The sequence below is a fragment of the Salminus brasiliensis genome, assembly GCF_030463535.1.
Source record: "Salminus brasiliensis chromosome 20 unlocalized genomic scaffold, fSalBra1.hap2 SUPER_20_unloc_1, whole genome shotgun sequence".
NCBI classification, from domain to species: domain Eukaryota; kingdom Metazoa; phylum Chordata; class Actinopteri; order Characiformes; family Bryconidae; genus Salminus; species Salminus brasiliensis.
In genome coordinates, this window is record NW_027326636.1 from 57,542 (window position 1) to 82,500 (window position 24,959).

A 24,959-nucleotide genomic window follows, 5' to 3' on the forward strand; every position below is an offset into this window, starting at 1 on the left:
TGTGTCTCCCAGGTGGCTTGTGGCAAACTTTAAATGAGACTTTTTATGGATATCCTTGAGAAATGGCTTTCTTCTTGCTACTCTTCCATATAGGCCAGCTTTGTGCAGTATACGACTGATTGTTGTCCTATGGACAGAGTCTCCCACCTCACCTGTAAATCTCTGCAGTTCATGCAGAGTGATCATGGGCCTCTTGGCTGCATCTCTGATCAGTCTTCTCCTTGTTTGAGCTAAAAGGGTCGAGCTGAGCCGTACTTGAAGCTCGAAGGGCTCTTGGTGCGGATCGGCTTTTGACCATTGCCATCAGATACGGAGGGGCTGGTCCGTTCTTGGCTTTGTAGGCCAGCGTCAGGGTTTTAAATCTGATGCGGGCAGCTACAGGAAGCCAGTGGAGAGAATGCAGCAGTGGAGTGACATTCTTGAGATGTTTAAAGCTTTGGAAATCTTTTTGTATCAAAATCCAGCTTTAAACTTCTCCACAACAGTATCTCAGACCTGCCTGGTGTGTTCCTTGGTCTTCATAATGCTCTCTGCGCTTTAAACAGAACTCTGAGACTATCACAGAGCAGGTGCATTTATACGGAGACTTGATTACACACAGGTGAATTCAATTTATAATCATCACTCATTTAGGTCAACACTGGATCATTCAGAGATCCTCACTGAACTTCTGGAGTGAGTTTGCTGCACTGAAGGTAAAGGGGCAGAATACTATTGCACGTCCCAGTTTTCAGTTTTTTATATAAAAAAAAAAGTTAAAATATCCAATTAATTTTGTTCCACTTCACGATTGTGTCCCACTTGTTGTTGATTCTTCACAAAAAATTACAATTTCATATCTTTATGTTTGAAGCCTGAAATGTGGCAAAACATTGAAAAGTTATTTTCTTTTGCAAGGCACTGTATGAATCAGTCTGTATGTTTCCATGAAATCTCATCACAACACAAGAGCAGAATTGTGTATTGTAGTGTAGATGACAGGATTAATGGTAGGTGTCAGGCTGATGGATGAGTAACGACTGAGGAGAACCTTCTTTACCCTGTTCGAACAAGTTTAGAGTGACTGAAACGGATTGACTGTAAATTAGTACTAGATTAAGCAGTGATCAAGATTAGTAGCGTACAGCTTCATGGACAGATCAGACTACAGTAGAAGATAAAGACTTATTTGCAGTGTCACAAAAGACTGCTGTCGTCTTCTGTGTCTCTGAGAAACGCTCCTCCATTCACAGCCTGGCACTTTCTGATCCATTAGTAGCAGTTGCAGGAGTGAATACACACACACACACACACACACACACACACACACACACACACATACACACACACACACACACACACACTGAGTACTGATCAAACATCTCCAAATGAAAAAGTTCAGAACCAAACAGTGAGGCCAGGCTGTGATTGGTTCCTCATCTGTTACAGGAACAACTTTGGGTCCAGCAGTGTACATAGAACCATATATAGCTCTACAGTCAGTCATGCTGATGAGTGTCAGACACCGCAGGGGCCACAGCAATAGTTTGAGTAGCGCTTGTAGAACATCAACCCCTTACAGCACTGCAGTCCAGCACTTCTACACTAAGACCAGGGGTCATTGGATTTACAGTGTTAACAGACAGGACTGAATGGGTTTCTGAGACAAATATAAATGTAGTGCTGTAGATGTGCGAACACTTTCAGTTAAAACAAAAATGAATAATAATAATAAAAATGTATATAAATGTGCATTTCTATGTGTAGGCAGGCATTCAATTCCAGGCATTTCATCAAACAAAGCTGAGTTACCTGAATTTGCATACTAGGAATGGCATGAAGTCACCCAACAGCAATGTGAATGACTAGTGGAGAGCCTGCCAAGACATGAAAGCTGTGATTGACAGTCGAGGTTATTTCACCATACTGTCTGACAAGTAATAATAAATAATGCTATTAACCAGTAAAAAATTGCTTTTCAACCATGCTTCAACTGAATTATTAAAAAAAATAAATGAAACAGGCCTGGACAGAAATGATTGTACCCTTAATACACTTAATATTTTGTTGCACAACCTTTTGAGACAATCACTACAATCAAACGATCCCCATAACCGTCAATGAGACTTTTGCATCTCTCAGCAGGTATTTTGGCCCACTCCTCATGAGCAAACTGCACCAGTTGTCTCAGGTTTGAAGGGTGCCTTTTCCAGACGCCATGTTTCAGCTCCTTCCAAAGATGCTCAATAGGATTTAGGTCAGGGCTCATAGAAGGCCACTTCAGAATAGTCCAATGTTTTCTTCTTAGCCATTTTTGGGTGTTTCGTGGATGTTTTGGGTCATTATCCTGTTGCAGGACCCATGACCTGCGACTGAGACCAAGCTTTCTGACACTGGGCAGCACATTTCTCTCTAGAATCCCTTGATAGTCTTGAGGTTTCATTGAACCCTGCACAGATTCAAGACACCCTGTGCCAGGTGCAGCACAGCAGCCCCAGAACATAACAGAGCCTCCCCATGTTTCACAGTAGAGACAGTGTTCTTTTCTTGATATGCTTCATTTTTCTATCTGTGAACGTAGAGCTGATGAGTTTACTTAATAATTCTGTTAAAGCATGGTTCAAAATCAATGTCAGATTGTCATTCGTTCATTTTCATAGAGTTTTTTATTTATTATTACTTGTGTCAGATTCCAGTTATTTCCTTACCCTACCATTGCGGGTTTTTCTTTCATTAACCAAGGGGTACCAACAATTTTGTCCATGTGTGTACATAGGTCTTATCAGGAGGACAGTGGCTAATAGTGGCCTAATAGCATTGTTAATCTCCCACCTAAAGGGACAAGACTGAGATTTCGCAAATATAGTTTACAAGAATAGAAAGCCATCGGATATAGTTTTGGGGGATTTCCAGTACACTGCAACAAAACAGCTATACTGCTAGCTGCTAGCCATCGGATGTAGTTTTGGGGGATTTCCAGTACACTGCAACAAAACAGCTATACTGCTATCCACCGCTACAATAAAGGGTTGCGAGGGATCAGGGTGTTTTAGGATGGGGTGGTTGTAAACGCTGTCTTTAAGGCCTGAAACGCTAGATTTGCCTGTTCAGTCCACTTAAGCTTCCTTGGTCCTCCTTTGAGAAGGAAGGTGAGTGGTCCAGCAATAGAAGTAAAATCTCAGATAAACCTGCGGTAAATATTTGCGAAACCCAGGTATCTCTGTAAATCTTTCACTGAAGAGATAGTAGGCCACTGAAGAACGTTGTCTACTTTTTGGTCGTCCATGAGGATTCCCTGAGCACTAATTACATACCACAAAAAGGCCATGGACTGGAGGTGAAATTCACATTTCAACAAATGCTGCACCACAACCTTAACATGACCTACATGAATGCCTAAAATAGGGGAATACACTAGAATATCATCCAAAAACGCCCAGCATGTCCCAGAGGACCTTGTTTATGTACGCCTGAAAGATGGACTGATACAGAGCCCAAAGGGCATTACTAAATACTCATGTATTGATGTGGAACAAACAAGCAAGGAAGGTTGTGTCAGACAATTTTGGTTACAGTAATCAGACCATTGGAGAATAATGTTATTGGTCCAAGAAATAGAGGGATTACATTTTTCCTACGTTGTTCCAGAATTAAGAAGAAGAGCATCTCTTTATGTAGAGCACTGGTCTGCAACTGTAGCGGTTGAGTTACTCTGGATATGGTCCCCAGGCCTACCGGTCCTCCATCTAGAGCTGTCTTGAGTACATTGACTGGAATCTGTTCCCAGTGATCCACCCAACATGCATGCTTAAAATTTCCTTCTGCTCCGGAGTCCAGTCTAGTAGGGCGGAAAAAAGACAGAGTGGGGCTGAACATATGCTGTCCAGGGGTCTGCGCCTTATGCATTTGTGGTTGTGCTCTGCATGTCTCTCTAATCTACCTCCTTTACAGGCCATACACCAGTCTATTAAAAAACTACTAAAAACACAATTTTCTCTTTTCTTTTCTCTCTTTCATGAAAGATATAATGCCAGGATGCAATGCTGGAAAGTTTCCAGGGTGAAAGGTGAGCAATCATCCAGTATGGTACAGTATATCCCTGGTATAGAAGCCAAGCAAGATCTACTGACTAATGTCTCCCTCTGCTTGCCCCTCTGCATGCTCCTCTCCAGCACACAGGTGCTGTTGATGATATGGTTTAATTAGGACTCCTCCTAAGATCCTCAGATTGGAGGGTTCTTGGTGAAGTCGCTGGTTCTTTACCAGTCTTGAGCGTGTTTGTGGATCCTTGTTTCTTCTGATTTGACCTTCTGAGACCTGGGTTATGGATTCACCTGTGTTCTGCTTGCCTGCCTGTGTCCTGACCTCTACCTGTCCTGAAGATGAGCATTGCTGTAGCCCATATAAAGTACACTGCCTGGACCTGACTTCACAAATACCCCTGTTGGGCTCTTGTGTTCTTCCCAGAAAGGGAAAGTGGCAGTCATGTGTGATTGTGGGGTGAATGTTCCACCATTTCCATGTTACTTTAAAGAACCAAGACTATCTCAGGTTTCTGTGATTTCGCACTTCAGTGTTTCGCATGAAGGTTTACCTGTTTGGAGCTGCCTTCACTCCTGGATCTAAAAACTCTAGGTTCTAGCACCACTGCAGGTTTACCACCATGCTGAAGGTCAGGTCTGAAAGCAGGTTAATGAGGTTATAAATAAGAAATGGGGCGAGACAGAAGGATCTTATGCAGCTTAGTTTATTGGTTTCATTGGTTTCAGGGTGGGTCAGGAGAACAGTAGATGCTTCAGGCATTAGGGAGGACGTCCTTTCCGGTGTTGCCATCCAAACGCCCCTGAATAATTCCTGCAGAACAGAGAGATGGTCAGACTCGTAGGTCTCATGTTAAAGATGTCGGTCATGTTTCGCTGCCTAGAGGAAAGCTCCTTACCTGTCAGGAGAGCATCGTCCAGCTTCCGAGCCAGCTGGTTCTGGTTCATGCGTCTGAGAGCTGTTGCAGTGACCGTTACTGCAGGTTTATCATCGTAGAATTGCATCAGTTGATTGATGGTCTCATCCAGAGAGACGCCCTCCACTTTGGCCTTTGCTATGGGGGAAAGCCCGTCCAGCACGCCTTGGGTCAAGTGCCACTGAAACCTCTTCAGCTCATCGGCATTCAGGTTCTCCAGAGCTTTTAGGAGAACCTCCTGGACTCTAACTTTATTTGCCATCTAGACACTGGATGAGAAGAAAGCATGTTCATTTTAAAGATGGTTATAACGATGTATCTCCTAAAAGTAGATGAAAAGAACTTTTCTCCATTCTGAACTTTAGGCTAAAGTTTTCTGGCTATCTGTGAAATCCTGCACTTCAATCTACTCCCCTGGATCAGGATGGTTCACAGTTACCATCCCAAACCTGGTGGGGCTAATCCAGTGGTTCTGAAGCCTGATTCTAGAGAGTTCCCTGCCTACATCCTGCTCAAAGGACTTGTACTGGGTGTCTTTGAGTGGAAAACAACAACATGGGATAAGGGTTCTCCAGGACCAAGGCTCAGAACCTGAGGCTTAAATCTCCATCAAGGAGCCAAACCTTCTTATAGTTCCTCCAACTTGCCCACTAGCAGGAACATCCAGCACCTTCTAATTACTGAGGTCCGAATTTTGGATGATCCCCACCCCATCTCATTCTTGACTTATCCAAAAGTCTTGGATGGAGGAGCACCATCCATCATTCATGTTTATAAGATAAGTATAGTTTACTTACGGGGGTGAGCGTTTCTTCCTGGTGGAGAACTGGAGGATGGGTTCTTCTGCTGAGGTCGAGAACTCTGAGGAGATGTTCTCTGGCAGGTGGTGATGCTGAACTGATGGAGCTCCTTGCTTATATACAGCAGGAGAGCATGTGAACAAAGCTGCATCACTCATCAGTTTCTTGCAGTTGGAACAATTTTTCCCAGTGATTGGAATATTTAATCACTTCCCAAACAGCCCCTCAGGGCCCACGCTACAGCTCAGAGTTCCTTGAAAACCAGTAGCCCGCTTTCTTGGTTCTGATCATGCCTTGACCTGCACTTTTATGTTACAACGGTAATGACAGGAAACAACTTCCAGCACTGCCACTACAAACATATAACACTAGATCTTTGTGAATCCTCAGCCAACAGGCCCAGTCGGTCCACCTGCTCCAGTCACAGTCAGTATTAGACCCAAGACTCAATGACCCAGCGTCTCCCCCAGCATCCATCACACACTAATGCCAGGCCTGGGCTAGTTGGGTATACAGTCCCCAGCATTGAGCTGTGGAGCAGTGGGGCTGTGCTTTCTTTTTGCTGAATTCCATCAAATCTTCACAGCAGCGCTCCTCTAAAATCTAGTAGAAAGCCTTCTTCTCTGGACAGTAGAAACAGTTACTCCAACAAAAGCAGGATCCAAACCCTTGATTTCAGAAGAAACAATAAACAAGCAGATGTGCCAATGCTGTATAATTATGATTATATGGTGAGGTTCATCAGGCATGGGGAAACCTGCAAAGTTTCTATTCCAAAAAAAAACAAGGTAACTCCACCAATGACCTGAGGCCTGTTGCTCAGACTTCACTGGTAATGAAGGTGTTTGAGAAGATTGTGAAAACATGTCTGTGTAACAACATCTGTGATCTGATTGGGTATATGTATATGTGTGGAGTACATAAGTGAGCCATTGAGAACAGCTATGTCCATATTGGACATTAAGAAGCGTTGGCTTGGTGTTGTTGTGGATGACCAGTTATCGTCCTTGACCCCTGAATTCAACCTTCCCACTCTAGGGAGGTCACCCATTGTTCAGTCCTTCGTCATTTCAGAACTTGACTCTACTGCACCTTCCTGGTTGGTCTTCCTCTGCGTACCATCAGTCCCTTCAGCTGATCCACAACACAGCACGGGTTGTCTTCAAATTAAGGAAATTTCTCTCAGTTAAAATACAAGGAATGTGGATAGTTTTGGACTGTTATATGTTAAAGACGACAGGAAGGAGCTGAAAAGACACGGGCTCCTGTTTACCAATGTATGTCCGAGAGCTTTATGCTTCATTTCTAAACGTGGAAATGTAGGTCCACTCCATAGTGACCATAATTGTAATGATGAAATATTGGAATGAAAGTGTTCCTGGAATTAATGAAGGGAATAGATCAAGAGCGTGTAAAAGAGTTGGAAAAGGAATGTTGCTGTCATGAATCCGCCTGCTACCAGCCACATGGTGGTGTCTGGGAGGGACAGATTTGGACCAGAGCCATTAATGCCCAGTCATGTATTAACAATGTTCAATCCTGGCACCACTGCCTGAAAAGTTCATAAGAGAAGAAATCTTCAGAAGAAATGGAAAAATGTTCAGTTCTTGGTCAATAAGTTTTGGACCAGGTGGAAGAGGGAACATCTGTTGAAGTAAATAGAAAAAGAGCAGATGAAGCACAAAGATAAATGACCCTCCCTCTTTTGATGGTCTAATTCTTTGTTGACTTGTTTGAGCAGTCACTTCCTGTTCTTCAGAGTATGACTATTTACTAACTCAAGGATTGCTTCCTTTGGGATACACTAATGCCTAAGATTACAAACATCACGTTATAGATGCTCTCAGCAGTTCACAACACTTATCACATCGTAGAACCAGACCAGACTGTAAACATTAAACCAGAGTAGTCACATGAATCAATATGTTGAAGACCAAAGCCCTCATTAAACTTTGAGCATTCTGTTCCTTAGTGATGGCATCTAGTGTGCTTTACACTGCCATTGAAGATGATTGCCTTTTGCCAAGTGTTCCACAGCCTTGTTCCAGACTTTTCAGTTCTGTTATTCAAGCTGACATTTTCCATTTTGAACCATTTAACAGCTGCTCAGAGAAAAGAGCTCATGACACTGACTAATGATTTTGCTTCTATCTGTGGTGATGTACCTACCCAAACTTCAGCTTTACAACATGATATTAAAGTGAAGCCAGATAGTCCTCTAACACACCTGGTAAAGTATGCTAAGCAAGCTCTTATGATATCTTATACTGCTTAAGAGGTCACATACTAAGCAAAGTTGTAGTCCCTAAAGTCGTCCTTGTTCAATTGTGCATAAACCAGATGGCAATCTTTGGTTACGTATAGACTAGCAAAGTGAAAGGCCTACCATTACCATTCCTGATTCTTATCCATTACGGCATTGATAAAATTGGTTGAGCTAGCTTTATTAGTAAACTAGACTTGCTTAAATGTTGTTGGCAAACATCTGAGCTTTCTGCTTTTGAAACACCAGATAATATTAGCAATATAGAGTGATGACACTTGGTCTCAGAAATGCTCCTGCCAGCTTTTAGAGGCTGGTAAATCTTGTTCAATATTTACAGTGAGATGTAGTTACATGTACATATGCAGGTCATCAGACACTCAAACATTCACAAAGAATTTGTAGGAGAGGATGGTCCAGACACATGGAGGTGCTGAAGCTGAGAAAATCAGAGCTGCACTGCTTCAGGAAGAAAAAGACACAGCTGGTGGACCTTTAAGTGCCAACACCCATACCCTCTTCTACCCTTTTTTCAGCTCTCTCAGCGCCCCCTACTGCAGAAACAACCCAACCAGTCCAAACCAAGTTTCAGCACTGACAGTCTGTCAGTTTCCTGATATTTGTCCTAATATATAAAAGCTAATGAATCACTAACAGTAACCTCAGTTTTATCAGTTGGAGATGGAGGGAGGAAAGACCTACTGCAGGCCACCCTGTGGAAATACAATCCACAGTGAGCTCAATGGATGAACTTGAGAGGATTGGCAGAGTGCTGGATAAGGACTTGTCTTTTGGAAGGGCTTGTCATCTAGCATGACCTGCCTAAACAGATTTTTCAGAGCAGCGTCTGTTTATCTTTCTCCTTTCTCCTTAAGGATGGTATTAGCCAGGTAAAGTGCAGTGTCTGATTGTTGCTGGACACAGTGCTCCATGTTGTACCCAAAGGGTTCAAATTTAATCTAATCAGACCAGAGCAGCTTTTTTCGCATGGTGCCAGATTTCCATCTTGTCATCTGCCTTTTACTCAACTGTGGATTCCATCTTTGTCGATTCTGTTGGTTCTGTATGAGCCATAATATGTGATGATGCCATTAAAGATTATGCTAAAAACAAATGTTTTTTTTTCACAGTTGGAAAAAGGCTTTCAAACTGGAGAAACAAAAGTTTTGGTGCAATAATTTACACTGCTTTTGTGTCACTCCGACAACATGAAAAGGCCATGAAAAGCATCAGACCAGGCTAGCTGAGAAACTGTCATGTGAAAAACAGTGTACACCCTCTTTGATATGTATGTTATTATGTTTCAGGAAAGCCATCTGGTCCTTAGCCACTGAAGTACATAAAATCGTCACTGTAGAACCATTTCATGCATCAATAGTGTTTGGTGAAATGAGTCTTCAGAATTTGTGTAATTTACTTTACCATTATTCTTCATTATATTTGTACAATCTGCTTCTATGTGAAAACAGCTTTGACATCACAACCCGGCCAGTTCATGCTGTGTGCATCCTAGTCAGAACGACCTGTGAACCAGCGGCAGGTTCATGGACGTCCCACCTGCTGCTAACGTTTGTCTTGGTGTCAGATACCACAGCAGGACACCTTCCTTCAGAGGTTTTTGTGGAGTCTGTTTTGAGTGGCAGAAGGGGGATCGACTCAGTACTAAGCAGATCGTTTTACTGTTATAGCTGATCTGTGCTATTTAGAAATGTGTTTTGATGGTGGCAGAAAGCTCAGTCTAACAAACCACTCCAGCTGTTCAACAGGCCTGAGATCAGGAATTGGTGTTTCATTTAATTTGTTACCAGTATATACACCAGTATATCCAATAGACTAGCAGTAATATCAGCGGTGCCATAGCTCTGAAACAGCACAGATACTCAGGTTACATTTCCCAAACCTGGCAGGTGTATGCTCACAGTATCAGGTTTACTGCTACTGCTATAATAATCGCTGATGAATTGGCTTATTAAAAAAGACCATATGCCAAAAACAAATGCTTGTTTGAATGTGGCCACCACCACACCAATCTGCAATGATAATCACAAAAGCTAACACACTGTAAACGGTAAAGCTGTCTCTCAAGTCATCATTTACATACATATATAAAAGTATTATACTTTGACCTTTGGGATCTTTGCAGATCATTGTGTCAGACCTAGTTTACATAGACAACATTTCCACTGAAACGTGACTGTATACATGTTCACATGAAGCAAGTTTTTGTTACTGGTGACTGCGCATAGCCAAATGGCATAAAATAAGAGCTTTTTAAAGCCTGTATAGTTAGTATGTAAAAGTAACTCTATTTGTATAGCGCTTTTTTCAAGCTGCCATTGCCACAATGCAGCATTACAGGAATCAGTAAGTGGACAGGAGATCAACAAACCAGAAGACCACAGTGGCAAAGAAAAACTCACTCAGTGTTGGAGGAAGAAACCTTGGGAGAAACCAAGATTCACAAGGGGGACCCGACCCATCTTCCTCTGATCAGAACTATAAACTGTTGATAAAAGTCACCAAACCACCAAGACTGTTCTTCTGCTCAGGCGTGCTGATATATATCATCATAATAAAGTATAACTGATATGATCATAGTAGAGATGGTAAGAGTAATGAGAGCAGTGATGGCTAATGGTTCGAGTCTGTGTAAACTTTAACATAGTCAGTACACATATAGCAGTGGCAGGAGGGTGGGCAGCTGGTCTGACATGGGTGGCAGGGGAGCCTGGTGCTCAGCCTGGAAGGGTGGCAACTGGACTGATGTAGGTAAAGTCTTCTAACAGACTGGGCCTATGGGATATGATTGGATTTATGAAGAACAGAGAATGTTGAGCAGTATCTTATAGTCTTAAGAGTTGTTTTAAAAGAAGGTACTTTATACTAGTAGATTTGTGAGATCAAAAATGTACTTTTACTCCGTTACATTCATCCATATTCCTCCCGTTACATTTTAAAATCCTTTTTTCATTCTTCATCACTTTTAATTACAGAAATATTTAAATACTTTTGTAATCATTTATTTGTTAACTTATACTTTGACTTGACTGATTATTATTTCATTATTTCTGTGCTTTTACTTGACTTTTGTTTTTGTCTACTCTACCCACCTCTGTAGTACCCAATTATGGTAACATGTGGAAAAGGATCAGGTGATCATTACAGGTGAGCAGGTGTTTTCTTTCTAAGCTCCGCCCCTTCTGAGCTGGTCAGTGTGTGTCCAGTTCTATAAATGAGCCACTGGACGCTGTAGAACCATCAGCTTCAGCACTTCTCCTCTGAAGACGCTACACATCAACACACTGCTTCTACTGCCCGCCGTGAGTACTGCTCTCAGTCTGCAGCAAAAAATATTATTTTATATATATATTATTGTTTGATATTTTTTATTGATTCATTAATAATACACTTTCTTCAGGAAAATGAGCAGAAACACACTGTACACCAACCAGGAGCTGCACAAAGGAGACTACCTGATCTCTAACGACAGAAACTACAAAGCTATCTTCCAGGTACGACACCTGCTGAACACACCACACACTGTTTACAACTGATCCAGCCAGCTGAACACACACTGTTCCTAATGAAGTGGCCAGTGAGTGGAAGAACATGGTAGGGGGTTTCTAATAAAGTGGCCAGTAAGATGGAAGCACAAGTTAGGGGTTTCTGATAAATTGGCCAGTGAGTGGATAAACAATGCTGGGGCTTCTGTTAATTGACCTTTTCCTGTGTGTTTGCACTTGTTTAGGATGATGGGAACTTTGTGGTTTATGGATGGAAACCAATCTGGGCTTCTGACACTTATGGCAAACCAGTAACTCGCCTGATAATGCAGGAGGACGGAAACCTGGTCATGTACACTAATGATGGCACACCTTTATGGGCCAGTAACACCTGGCAGAACAGCATGTCCAAGGACTTCAATGTGTCCATGAATAACGATGGCAGGCTGATTCTCTACAGGGGACCCTCAGTGCTGTGGACTACTACAAGAAAATAAACCCGACAGTACACCTGCACGGGTTCAGGGGACAGGGAAGTTCAGGGAACGACTTCCAGAGCAAAAGCTGGGTGTTAGAAAGAAAGAAATGACATTAAAATGGTCAGATCTGATCTCTCTCTCTTTTCTTTAAAACATGTACTCATGTACTCACGTAACGATGTATTCATGAATGACTATTCTACTCAAAAGCCAAATTACAATAAAAGTTTTTGAAAATGATCAGTGATGTGTTTATTTGCCACACATTTAATACAGAAATATTCAAACTACTACAAATAAAAATATACTGAAACAACAAATGCAGAAATATTTGTTTTGGCCCCATGAAAAGATATCGCACTGGGCCCCACAACTCTAACAATTTCGCCATATTACCCTGTCAGTCACAGGCATTTAGAACCGCCCTGTTCGAGTCGCACAGCCAACAACCACATTATCCGCAATGTCAGCACAGGACAACTGTCAGTCAAAACATTTCATAGTTCATACTAATAATGTCACTTTCCCTCTCCTCCTAAACACCAGAGCTCCAGTGCCTACAGCTACAGGCCTTTCTGGAACTCTCTTACACTGGTTTGATCCGTGTCTAAAAGGTCCTGTAGTAGTCTAGCTGAGCACTGCTCTGGTCAGTATGGTGTTCCACAGGGGTCTGTATTAGGCCCTCTTCGTTTTTTTTTTGTACACACTTCCAGTAGGTCACATTGTTAGGACAGCTATGAGATCATACAGTTATTTATTTCTATAAAATCATTTCATAAAAAAAATTCCAAATTCCCACTGAGAACATTATTATTATTATTATTATTATTATTATTATTATTATTATTATTATTATCATTATTATGTATTTACTTAACCGAGAGTGTCAGTGTTTTCTTCTGGCTCAAGAAAACTTTATTAGTATCCTGCTACAAACAGTGAGAATAAAGAAAAAACAATTGAGGAATTATTATAATTCAGAGTTACAAATATAGCTCATATGATCAGTTATTATATACAGAGTTTACAGTGTTTATTATGAATGTATAATATATATAATATATAATGATAAACAACCCGTTTATTTACACAGGAAAGTTGGCGTCATGCCGGCGCCTGCGCAGTCCCGCACTTCCTCAGTCAGCGCTCCTCGATTGCCCTCACCTGGTCAACACCCCCCCACCCCCGGCTCCAGTGTGACCCACCCTGAGAACCTGAGTCTGCGGCGTGTTCACAGTGTTCACAGTGTATAAATCATACTCCATATTTCATAAGAGTCATTCAGCCCAGACCAGCAGTTCCAGTGGAAAACACGAGGCCAGTCAGCGCAGGTGACCTCCCTGCAGGTCCTGTTCCTCAGAGCTGGAGGGATGGAGGGGATTTAGGGGGGATTTGGGGGGGATTCGGGGGGCACTGGAGGAACGGTAGAGAGCCGAGCAGCACAGCAGGCGATGGGAACGGGTCTCCTGGAGGTGCTCCCGGTTCCCTCAACCACAACATCGGACACGTCGCCCCCCAGAGAAGCTGTGTGACGGTGAGTGTCCGACTCCTCCCCCTGCTGTCCGGCTCTGAAAGCACTGCGTTTGACAGGCGAGGCTCAGGCTGTGCCCCTTACTGTTAGTGGATCAGAGGCGCCTCCAGTCTGATCTCCATTAGACAGTTCCACCAGTCTGAGTGAGGGGTTCTAGACAAGGGAACCTTTTATAGTCATGTTAAATAAGAGTCAGAGGATGCTGTGTCTGACCCTCTGAGGAGCTGAATCAGACAGTGTTTTCATCATCATCATCATCATCATCAGTTCTGATGAAAACTGCCCTGTTTGATCTACTTCCATGCTTCTGTAATGTGTTCAGGACAGACACAGGACTGTGGAACTCTCAGACCCACGGTGCAGCAACAAACATCGGGTGGGTGCTGTGTAGGTCATGTAGGGAGGGCAAAGAGGTGCTGACGATACCACACAGTGATGGTCAGCTGTCCACCAGCAGCTGAAGCTCACTGCATACTGGCCTGTTAACCTTCAGGGTGGGATTCCTGAACTTAGATGAAGCCTGTATCCAGAGACTAAGTGCATTTGTTAATCAGGGTACTAAACCTAAAGCTTACGCTTGATGGTCAGTTCCGTCACGTGAGAATGTGTTGTTTTCACCAGGTGCTGAAAGAAACGTTCACGGCTGTTTGTTTGTGGTTTGTGGAGACAAAATAACAGTAATAATTCCATAAGAAATCAGGTGTGCAAACATGCAGTATGTCTATTGGTGCTTCCTCATGCGTTTTGTTTTTCAGTTCATAAATCACTGAAATGCACTCGGGGTCATCTGTGGACACCCTGTGGTAGCTCAGTAGTTTTCTCATAGTCTGAGCAGTTCTGGTTTCTGTCGTCAGCTTGGAAACATGATTATTGGTCTCCTGTTTTGTTTTGGCAGCTATAAAACTGCCGACCTGGACGGATCGCTGCCCCTGCCAAGGAACGGACTGCGACCTTAGCGTGGATTCCTCCACGGCTGATATGTCCTATTGGAATGATGACCTGAATGACCCTGGCAGTTGTGAGAATTTATGAATATGTAAATGTCTTCGCTCTTCTTTGAGGTTGATCTGCTTTTGTTTTTGGCTCCAAGGTGCTGATCATTGGAGGTGGCGCCGCTGGGCTGGCTGGTGCAGGCACTGCTAGAGCAATGGGTGCCACTGTCGGGGGCTTTGACACGAGGTAAGAGAGGCCAGAGCAGCTGGAATGAGCTATTCTGTTGGCGCCCAAGTTTTTTTTTTGTTCATCTGACACATAAACATGTGTTCTGAAAAGTGATTAAAAAAACAGGGTCATTAAAAGCACAAATCATTATCCTGTGATATCTGGATCAACTTTATCCAATCTGAAAATGCTCAGTGACAAATTCTGACGGATCATTTTGATCCCTGATTGGAAAAAAAGGGTCCTTGGATTATGCTTTCAGTTTGGATCTGGATTAAAATGGACAGGTTTGCTTTAGGCTGAACTGTACTGTAGTAATAATAATAATAATAATAATAATAATAATGATGTGATCTGCTAAAGAATTGTTCAGAAGCCTATAAAGGGTGTCATACCCCAGCAGTAATAGCATGGCAGTCAATCTCAATTTATTGGTTAAATTAGTCTGCAGCAGTTCCTGATAAGTGCCACTGGATGGCAGTGTTGCTCAGGTCATGAAGGGGCTCAGAAAGGAACCTCTTGTGTTCCAGTGATGTGAGATTGATGAATGAGCTTTGATTGGGTGAATAATGTGTACACTACCTTCTAACTGATCACCTGAGCCAACAGCCAAGTTCTCCTCATGACATTTGACCTCACACGTCCTCAGAGCCCACAGCCCCTGGGAGGTGGGCGTCGGTGAGTCCAGAGGAGGCCAGGGCAGCTACGCTGAGGAGATGTCGAAGGAGCTCGTCGAGGCTGAGATGAAGCTTTTTGCCGAGCAGTGTTTGGATGTTGACGTCCTCATTAGTGCTGCCCCCTAATCCCTGGTAGGCATGCTGTCGTGCTGTCTTTCCTATTTCTGATTCCTGGATCTTGGAGCTGGTGATGGAGTTGAACAAATCCATGTACTACCTGAGAGAAACCAGGAGAAACCTGGAACCAAATGGGGTTTTTGTAACCTTTTGCACTTCTTAATCCTAATGCAGAAACAGTTTGGGTTAATGTATCTTGTGGCGTCCCATCGGGTTCTGTTACGGGGCCAGTAAAACTGCTGTTTTTGTTAACTGGCATCAGCTCCAATAAATCCAATTTGCACAATAATTTGGAAGGTGGTGCACTAGTGCTGTGACCTGTTGCAGATATCAGACTCTTAATAGCATCGTAGTGGGGTGTGTTTTTTTAAACTGTGGTGACTCTACATTTCACTCTACGTCCCTCTATGTGATGCTCAATCATGCAGCAGTAGGTGTTGATTGATTGGTCAGGGCTGAGATGTGGACGAGGCTGTGTCTGATGTTTGCTGCTTGTGTGCAGGCCTTGAAGCTCAGCTAAGCCGGTTCCCTCAACCTCAACATGAGACGCTCTCCAGAGAAGATGTCTGGCGGTGAGTGTCCGATTCCTCCCTCTGCTGTCTGGTTATGAAAGCAATGCGTTTAGCAGTGAGTGTGTGTGTGTGAGTGAGTTCATGCAGCTGCTAAATAGAGCTACTAGTGGATCAGAAAGTGTCAGGCTATGAATGGAGGAGTTTCTCAGAGACTCAGGAGACTCAGGAGACGACAGCAGTGTTTTATAATGTTTTAATCAGAGAAAGATCAGGAACACAGGAGATACGAGCTGAACAGGTTCACAGGTAAACACAGACAGTCATGGTTACTTAGTGCGCCACACTGACTCTGGTAATGGTACGAGACTCTCCACCTTCCTCCATACTCAGCTCTGTACTCTAATAGTAAATGTAGTTATATCTGTGTGATGCCCTCCACCTTCATCCATACTCAGCTCTGTACTCTAATAGTAAATGTAGTTATATCTGTGTGATGCCCTCCACCTTCCTCCATACTCAGCTCTATACTGTAATAGTAAATGCAGTTATATCTGTGCGATGCCCTCCAGCTTCCTCCGCCTCGTACTGGATCTTAGAACATCTGACCACCCTGGCTCTGTGTCTTACTTATATGCAATATACACAGGGGGTTTTGAATTGTGTAAATTCAGGTTTTTCCCCACGACTCTGATCTGAGCTTCTTCGTAAATCTGCCGAGCTCGTTCGCCAACCAGCAAGGTGAGGAACGTTATGCCTCCTGTTTGAGCAGGCTGGTACCACGCATACATAGGCTCTTTCACGCTGTCAGCGTTGAGGTTTTTCTCGACCCTCGTGAAGCCCTTTGCCAGCAGATCACACTCTTCACTCTGATTCAGAGAAACGTCGATGTCACACATGCCACCACCTACACCTGGGGAGTGCTGGTACCAGAGGAACGCTAGAGAACCACGAGGTTTGACTTTGCGGTTAAAGCTTTTATCCACACGGTGGAAACCCTGCTCGAAAAGACCTGCGTCGTCAGTGAAAATGATGCTAGCTCCAATGTTGCCGATGCGAGGTCCATTCCTCTTCGCCCAAATGTGAACTGGGTTGTCAGTGGGTTGCAAATACAGATCGCAGCCCAGACGCTCCCAGCCAGAGAGAACCAGCTCTGGTTCGTCCTCCACTCTGGTGGTCACTTTCAGGTCCACGATCGGGACGTCCCACTTGGTGGTGCCACTCATGTACCACAGATAGATGGGGTTGGCGTCAGTGCCAAGATTGACAGCAATCTCGGTAAAGCCTGCGTCTTGCAGGGGTCTGACCTTCTGTCTCCTGCCTGTCATATGGATTCTGGTCATCGGTTTGCCTGTGCTCCCTTGCTTGTACCACAGGTATGCGGGGGGCAGTTTTGCTGTGCGGTAGAGGTTACCGGAGACATTGGTGAAACCTTCTGCTTTAAACTGCTCTTCTTGCTCTGAAGAGGTCGAGATCTTAAGCTCTGTGATTGGAAGAGCCATTTCACGATGTGGTGCTCCTGGAATCAAGAGGAAAAGATATCAGCCGTTACATTAGCTCTTTTAGCTCCACTGTGTAGGTCTAGAATTCCTGTAGACTGGAGTACATCTGCTCTGTGGTGGTCAGTCTGTGGGGTCCTGACACTTGAAGAACACAGTGCTAACAAAGTATGCAGAGAGACAGATGGAATTATAGAACTACACCGTGCTGCTGTATGGTCAGTAGAGCTGAAAGAATGCACAGTGAGTGTAGAAACGAGGTGGTATTAATGTTATGGCTCGTTAATAAACATTACCTGTCTAGAACATACGTTTCTAATTGTTCTCTAAAAGCGACCAAAACATACCTTCTACTGAGGTGGAGAACTCTGAGGAGATCTGGAGGACGGGTTCTTCTGCTGAGGTGGAGAACTCTGAGGAGATCTTCTCTGGCAGGAGGTGAGGTTGAACAGACTGATGACTCTGTTTATATACAGCAAGTGAAGAAGTGGAAGGAACCTGTGAGGGATGGTTGGCCAATCAGTGGTGGGAGAAAGGGTGAATCAGAAGATCAGTATGTGGCAGGTGGAACCTCATCTGGAGAAACATGCTTCCTGCTTAAGGTCTAATTATCTGTAATCTGACTGGGCTGCATTCAAAACTCTCCTTTTTCAGTTTGACTGAGAATCGCAGCTTGTAAAGTCTTTCTGGAGCAGCTCAGAGTCCCTAATTTCTTGTTCAGGGGAGATTTGCACATGTTCTTCCTGCAGAACCTTTCTGGTTCTATGAGGTTCTGTGAGCTTCTTGGGTCGTCTTGCTGCTCTGCTCTTTACTGAGGTCTATCCACAGATATTTGATGAGGCCGTTCAGGCTGAGGGACTGTGAGGGCCATGGCTAAACCTTTAGCTTGCTCCTCTTGAGGGCGTCCAGTGTGGATGTTGAGATGTGTTTAGGATCCTTGTCAGGCTGTAGAAGCTCCTCAGCTGTGCTGTTTGCTTCCAAGACCCATGCTGGGTCTTAAATCTTCGCACTTCACCGTCTGACTCTTTATCCACCTGTCTTGATTTGAGGACTTCCTCCAGTCCCTGCTGATGTGTCCAGTCTCAGACACCATTATTCTTTAGAGTGGTAGCCACCATTCTGTGTGTGGATTTTGTACAGCTTTCACCACATATATTTAAGCCCCGCCTCTCTGTTGGTCTACATGTACCTGTATCTGAAGCAACAAATGGTCAAACAGCTTGAGCCCCACCTTCTCCATGTGATCATTGGTCTACATGTACTTGCATCTTCATTTAGCCAGATCAGCCAATCAGCCTAAAAGACATCAGTTATTCATTATTATTTATGTATTTGTTTTTAATTGGTGTGAACATGGAAAAAGTAAAACGTAGCTTTTTTAAAAATCATTTAGTTTGAACTGACAGGAGGTGGTTTAGTAATAATAGGTTCTTAGGGCTGTGTATTAGTTTTGGTAAATGAGGAAATGGTCAATGTAGTAATCTTCGTTAATAGAGCTGCATGATTTCAGAGATATTTAACCCCCGCCATCGGCCAAAACCAATAATCTCCCTACATTTTAAAAAGGCAGGTGAAAGTCTGTTGACAAATGTTGCCCTATGGGTTAGAAGCAGGATCATGAATCACAACCGCAACAAATTATATCTAAACACCAGAACAAACTTCCAGGTTATTGCACTGTGTCATTAGTCAAGTCAAGTCAAGTCAAGTGGGTTTTATTGTCATTTCGCCTACACACAGAGAACACAGTGAAACGAAACAACATTCCTCCAGGACCATGGTGCAACATAGACACAGTGCATACAGAACACAAGTGCAACACAATACAAGTGCAGACAGACAACACAACACAGTACAACACAGTACAGTACAGACAGAGGATGTAGACAATAGACAATAGACATTAATGATCTATTGTTCACCGCAGAACCTGGAGGCGCACCAGACATAAATTCCAAAGATCTCTTCCTGGTTCTCCTGCTTTATTTATTTATTTAAGGATATATTAATACATGTTCCCCATTTTGGAGCTTCTTCTGAACTCTTCACTCCATTAGAACTGTAGCCCTGAAGCCCTGTTCTTCAGAGAAACAGCAAGTTCACAGTGGCAGCTGAGCTCATGGTGAGGGTGTCGGGTGCTGTAGGAAAGCTCGTTCCCTCCACGGTCCTGGCCATCACAGCCCGTAGCGTGGAAATGACCGCTCTAATCTAAACCGCTCTCTGGAAGGAGCTAAAGACCGATCCTGCTCAGTAACCCACCTGCAGGTGCAGTCAGGGGTCGTTCTTACAGAACGCTGTGGAGGTTCTAGACTCCTGTTACAGTGAAATAGTCTCCTCAGACATTTCAGGACCAGAGCTAAAGATTGACCAATGATCCTTTTGGAAATATGAGAATGTCTAATTAGGATCTAGTGGATAATTGAATGACCACTGATCCTAACCTTCTGTGTGTGACTGGTTTCACACGCTGTAGTTCTGCAGAAGCTGCTTGTATCTACGAGGTGGGGCAGGATATACTAGGTATATACTAATGTTGGTTTTAGGTGTAGGTTGAGGTTGTGTTAATGTGTAGATTTAAGTGTATGATAACGGTTTTAGGTGTAGATTAAGGTGTAGGTTGAGGTTTAGGTGTAGGTTGAGGTTGGGTTACTGTGTAGATTAAGGTGTATGCTAACGTTGGTTTTAGGTGTAGATTAAGGTGTAGGTTGAGGTTGTGGTAATGTGTAGATTAAAGTGTATGATAACGGTTTTAGGTGTAGATTAAGGTGTAGGTTGAGGCTGGGTTAATGTGTAGATTAAAGTGTATGCTAACATTGGTTTTAGGTATAGATTAAGGTGTATGTTAAGGTTGGGTTACTGTGTAGATTAAGGTGTATGCTAATGTTCTTAGGTGTAGGTTAAGGTGTGGGTTAAGGTGTAGGTTGGGTTTAGGTGTAGGTTGAGGTTGGGTAAATGTGTAGATTAAGGTGTATGCTAATGTTTTAGGTGTAGGTTGAGGTTGGTTTACTGTGTTGATTAAGGTGTAGGTTGAGGTTGGGTTACTGTGTAAATTAAAGTGTATGATAACATTGGTTTTAGGTGTAGATTAAGATGTAGGTTGAGGTTGGGTTACTGTGTAGATTAAGGTGTAGGTTGAGGTTGGGTTACTGTGTAGATTAAGGTGTAGGTTGAGGTTGGGTTACTGTGTAAATTAAAGTGTATGATAACATTGGTTTTAGGTGTAGATTAAGATGTAGGTTGAGGTTGGGTTACTGTGTAGATTAAGGTGTAGGTTGAGGTTGGGTTACTGTGTAGATTAAAGTGTATGATAACATTGGTTTTAGGTGTAGATTAAGATGTAGGTTGAGGTTGGGTTACTGTGTAGATTAAGGTGTAGGTTGAGGTTGGGTTACTGTGTAGATTAAGGTGTAGGTTGAGGTTGGGTTACTGTGTAGATTAAGGTGTAGGTTGGGTTTAGGTGTAGGTTGAGGTTGGGTTACTGTGTAGATTAAGGTGTAGTTTGAGGTTGAGTTAATGTGTAGATTAAAGTGTATGGTAACTTTGATTTTAGGTGTAGATTAAGGTGTAGGTTGAGGTTGGGTTTAGGTGTAGAATAAGGTGTATGGTAACATTGGTTTTAAGTGTAGATTAAGGTGTAGGTTGAGGTTGGGTTACTGTGTAGATTAAGGTGTAGGTTGAGGTTGGGTTAATGTGTAGATTAAAGTGTATGGTATCTTTGGTTTTAGGTGTAGATTAAGGTGTAGGTTGAGGTTGGGTTTAGGTGTAGGTTGCTACTGCAGCAGGTCCAGGTGTAGTGACCGTAGGAACATGGCCCATCATTGTTGACCCGTACCGTAGTTTTTCAGAAGTTGCTTTCAGCTGCAGGGTGGAGCAGCATCATTAACTAAAACTAAAAAACAGGCGATCAATACGTTTCCCTGGAACTTGGACGAGTGCCGGAGGAAAATACAGGGCGGAGCACTTTCACTAACACCTGATGTTCTGCTTTCTGTTGAACCTGAAGGTGTGTCTGGACTATTCCAGAGACCAGATCACAACACCGGCCTGTTTAATAAGAGCTGATGGGAGTGACTGCTTTGAGGGTCGATACAGCGGCTTGGTTTTGGTTGTTCTCCATCTCTGGACCTTCTCTGTGCTTGAGAAAGGTATCTTACTGAGATTGGAATTGTAAGAGGTGAATGAGTAGATAGGAGAACAGAGTTCATCATTAATGATCTCTTTTTTGTTTACAGAAAATGCTAAAATAAATATAATTTTTCCAGCCAACATGACCTCACGTCCGTATAGGTTGATTGTTTCACTCCAGAAAAAGTCCTTTTTTTTTACCTGTCCACTGGCGGCGCCTTTGAGCAGTTATTTTAGGTTAAGGTGTAGGTTATGGTTCATTTGAGGTTTTGTTTAGGTGTAGATTACTGTGTAGGTTAAAATTGGGTTAAGGTGTAAGTGTAGGTTGAGGTTGGTTTTGAGGTGTAAATTAAGGTTTTGTTTAGGTGTATGTTGATGTGTAGACTAAGGTTGGGGGTTAGGTGAAGGTTGAGGTTTGGTTTTGGTGTTGGTTAAGGTATAGGTTAAGGTTGGCTTTAGGTGTAGTTTGGGTTGAGGTTAGGTTAATGTGTAGGTTGAGGTTTACATTTACATTTACATTTACGGCATTTAGCAGACGCTCTTATCCAGAGCGACTTACAAAGTGCTTTGCTATTTACCCAAGAAAAGCCTCAGCTAGTTAGAATAGACTAATAATTCAAAGATACCTCTAAGCTTTAGACATTACTGAACACAAGACAATAAGGCGACCATAGAACTATTCGTCCAAGTACTCTTGTATGTCTTGAGAACGATAACTGATCATCCATCACTACACCAAGGCTTCATGCTTCTGTAGAAGGTGTGACCAGCGAGTGTATGCCAACGTTCATTTAAGGTGTAGGTTAAGGTGTGGGTTGAGGTTGGGTTAATGTGTAGGTTAAAGTGTATGCTAAAGTTCATTTTAGGTGTAGGTTAAGGTGTGGGTTGAGGTTGGGTTAATGTGTAGGTTAAAGTGTATGCCAACGTTCGTTTAAGGTGTAGGTTAAGGTGTGGGTTGAGGTTGGGTTAATGTGTAGGTTAAATTGTATGCTAAAGTTCGTTTTAGGTGTAGGTTAAGGTGTGGGTTGGGTTTGGGTGTAGGTTAAGGACCTCAGGGTGGACACTGGTCAGATGCTTTCTCACTGAATGCTGACCCTCATCTTCAGAGGATCAGGGTCACGCTGTTGGTTTGGTTGTAGGTGAGATTGCTAATGCAGCAGGTCCCGTCCATCACAGCAGCTTGGAAGCTTGGAAATAGCGTGGAAATGACTGCTGTAATCTAAACCGCTCTCTGGAAGGAGCTAAAGACCATTACTGCTCAGTAATCCTAACCTTCTATGTGTGACTGGTTTCACACGCTGTAGTTCTGCAGAAGCTGCTTGTATCTACGAGGTGGGGCAGGACCAGCACCTCTTTTCTGTGAAACCTGGATATGTTCCAGAACAAAATTACAGGTTACAGAACAGACTGCATTATTCTCGTTTTCCCCTGAACCTGGAGGCTAAATTCCAACAATCTAATTGAAACATCTCCTCACAACCCGAGGATTGTCTATTTTGGTATAGATGATGAAAGGATTGACAGTGTCAGGGTGATGGACGGGTAACGGCTGAGGAGAACCCCACCCTTTTTCCCCTTTAAACCTCGCTTGGCTTTAGTTGTTCTCCCTCTCTGGACCTCCTGTGTGTTTGAGGAACTTGTTAGAATGACTGAAACTGACTGACTGTGAATTATTACTAGATTGACTGAATCTTCGAGCTTCTAGTGAAACTGTTACCCTGAACCCCTGTTCTTCAGAGACCACTGCTGACCACAGTGCTGCTGTTAGTTCCACCACACCACTAAAGACCACCGACACCTCAAAATCTATGGTCAGATCAGACTGCAGAAGGAGTGTAGCATTTTTGTTAGCCATGAACAGGCCGATATACATGCTGGAGGACTGGTGTAGATCAAACTACACTAAATAAAGTGAATGCTAACGTTGGTTTTAGGTGTAGGTCACGGTTGGATTTAGGTGTAGATTGTGGTGTAGGTAAAGGTTGTGTGTAAGTGTAGATCAAGGTGTAGGTTAAGGTTGGATTTAGGTCTAGATTATGGTGTAGGTGTAGATGTAGTTGTATGTTTAGGTGGAGGGTAAAGTTGGATTTAGGTGTAGATTGTGGTGTAGGTAAAGGTTGTGTGTAAGTGTAGATCAAGGTGTAGGTTAAGGTTGGATTTAGGTCTAGATTATGTTGTAGGTGTAGATGTAGTTGTATGTTTAGGTGGAGGGTAAAGTTGGATTTAGTCATGGTGTAGGTTGAGGTTGGGTAAAGGTATAGGTAGGTGTAGGTTTTGGTGTAGGTTAAGGTTGGATGTAGGTGTAGAATAGGGTTGAATTTAGGTGTAGATTAAGTTGTAGGTTAAGGTAGGATGTAGGTGTAGAATAGGTTTGCATTAAGGTATTAATTAAGGTGCCGGTTCAGTTTGGATGTAGGTGTAGAATGGGGTTGAATTTAGATGTAGATTAAGGTTAGATGTAGGTGTAGAATGGGGTTGAATTTAGTTGTATGTTTAGGTGGAGGGTAAAGTTGGATTTAGTCATGGTGTAGGTTGAGGTTAGGTAAAGGTATAGGTTATGGTGTAGGTTAAGGTTGGATGTAGGTGTAGTTTAGGGTTGAATTTAGGTATAGGTTATGGTGTAGGTTAAGGTTGGATTAAGGTGCAAGTTAAGGTTGGATGTAGGTGTAGAATAGGGTTGAATTTAGGTGTAGATTAAGGTGTAGGTTAAGGTGGGATGTAGGTGTAGGTTGTGGTGTAGGTTAAGGTTGGATGTAGGTGTAGAATAGGTTTGAATTCAGGTGTAGATTAAGTTGTAGGTTAAGGTTGGATGTAGGTGTAGAATAGGGTTGAAGTTAGGTGTAGATTAAGTTGTAGGTTAAGGTAGGATGTAGGTGTAGAATAGGTTTGCATTAAGGTATAAATTTGTTGTAGGTTAAGGTTGGATGTAGGTGTAGAATGGGGTTGAATTTAGGTGTAGATTAAGGTTAGATGTAGGTGTAGAATGGGGTTGAATTTAGTTGTATGTTTAGGTGGAGGGTAAAGGATTTAGTCATGGTGTAGGTTGAGGTTAGGTAAAGGTATAGGTTATGGTGTAGGTTAAGGTTGGATGTAGGTGTAGTTTAGGGTTGAATTTAGGTATAGGTTATGGTGTAGGTTTAGGTTGGATTAAGGTGCAAGTTAAGGTTGGATGTAGGTGTAGAATAGGGTTGAATTTAGGTGTAGATTAAGGTGTAGGTTAAGGTGGGATGTAGGTGTAGGTTGTGGTGTAGGTTAAGGTTGGATGTAGGTGTAGAATAGGTTTGAATTCAGGTGTAGATTAAGTTGTAGGTTAAGGTTGGATGTAGGTGTAGAATAGGTTTGCATTAAGGTGTAGATTA

At 43.0% G+C, this 24,959-nt stretch overlaps 1 protein-coding gene across 1 annotated transcript; it reads left to right on the forward strand.

Annotated features, from left to right (window-relative positions):
* Positions 1–11,040: 11,040 nt before the first annotated feature.
* Positions 11,041–12,185, forward strand: LOC140548745 (B-type lectin plumieribetin-like). The gene is made up of 3 exons (XM_072671867.1): positions 11,041–11,319; positions 11,418–11,511; positions 11,748–12,185. The coding sequence occupies exons 2-3, from the start codon at positions 11,422–11,424 to the stop codon at positions 11,997–11,999; spliced, it is 342 nt and encodes a 113-aa protein (XP_072527968.1). The 5' UTR covers positions 11,041–11,319; positions 11,418–11,421; the 3' UTR covers positions 12,000–12,185.
* The last annotated feature ends 12,774 nt before the right edge of the window (positions 12,186–24,959 follow it).

Coding starts and splice junctions, on each gene's coding strand:
- LOC140548745 (XM_072671867.1), top strand. CDS start 11,422: ATGAGCAGAAACACACTGTACACCAACCAGGAGCTGCACAAAGGAGAC. Junction 11,512..11,747: donor ACTACAAAGCTATCTTCCAG/GTACGACACCTG, acceptor GCACTTGTTTAG/GATGATGGGAACTTTGTGGT.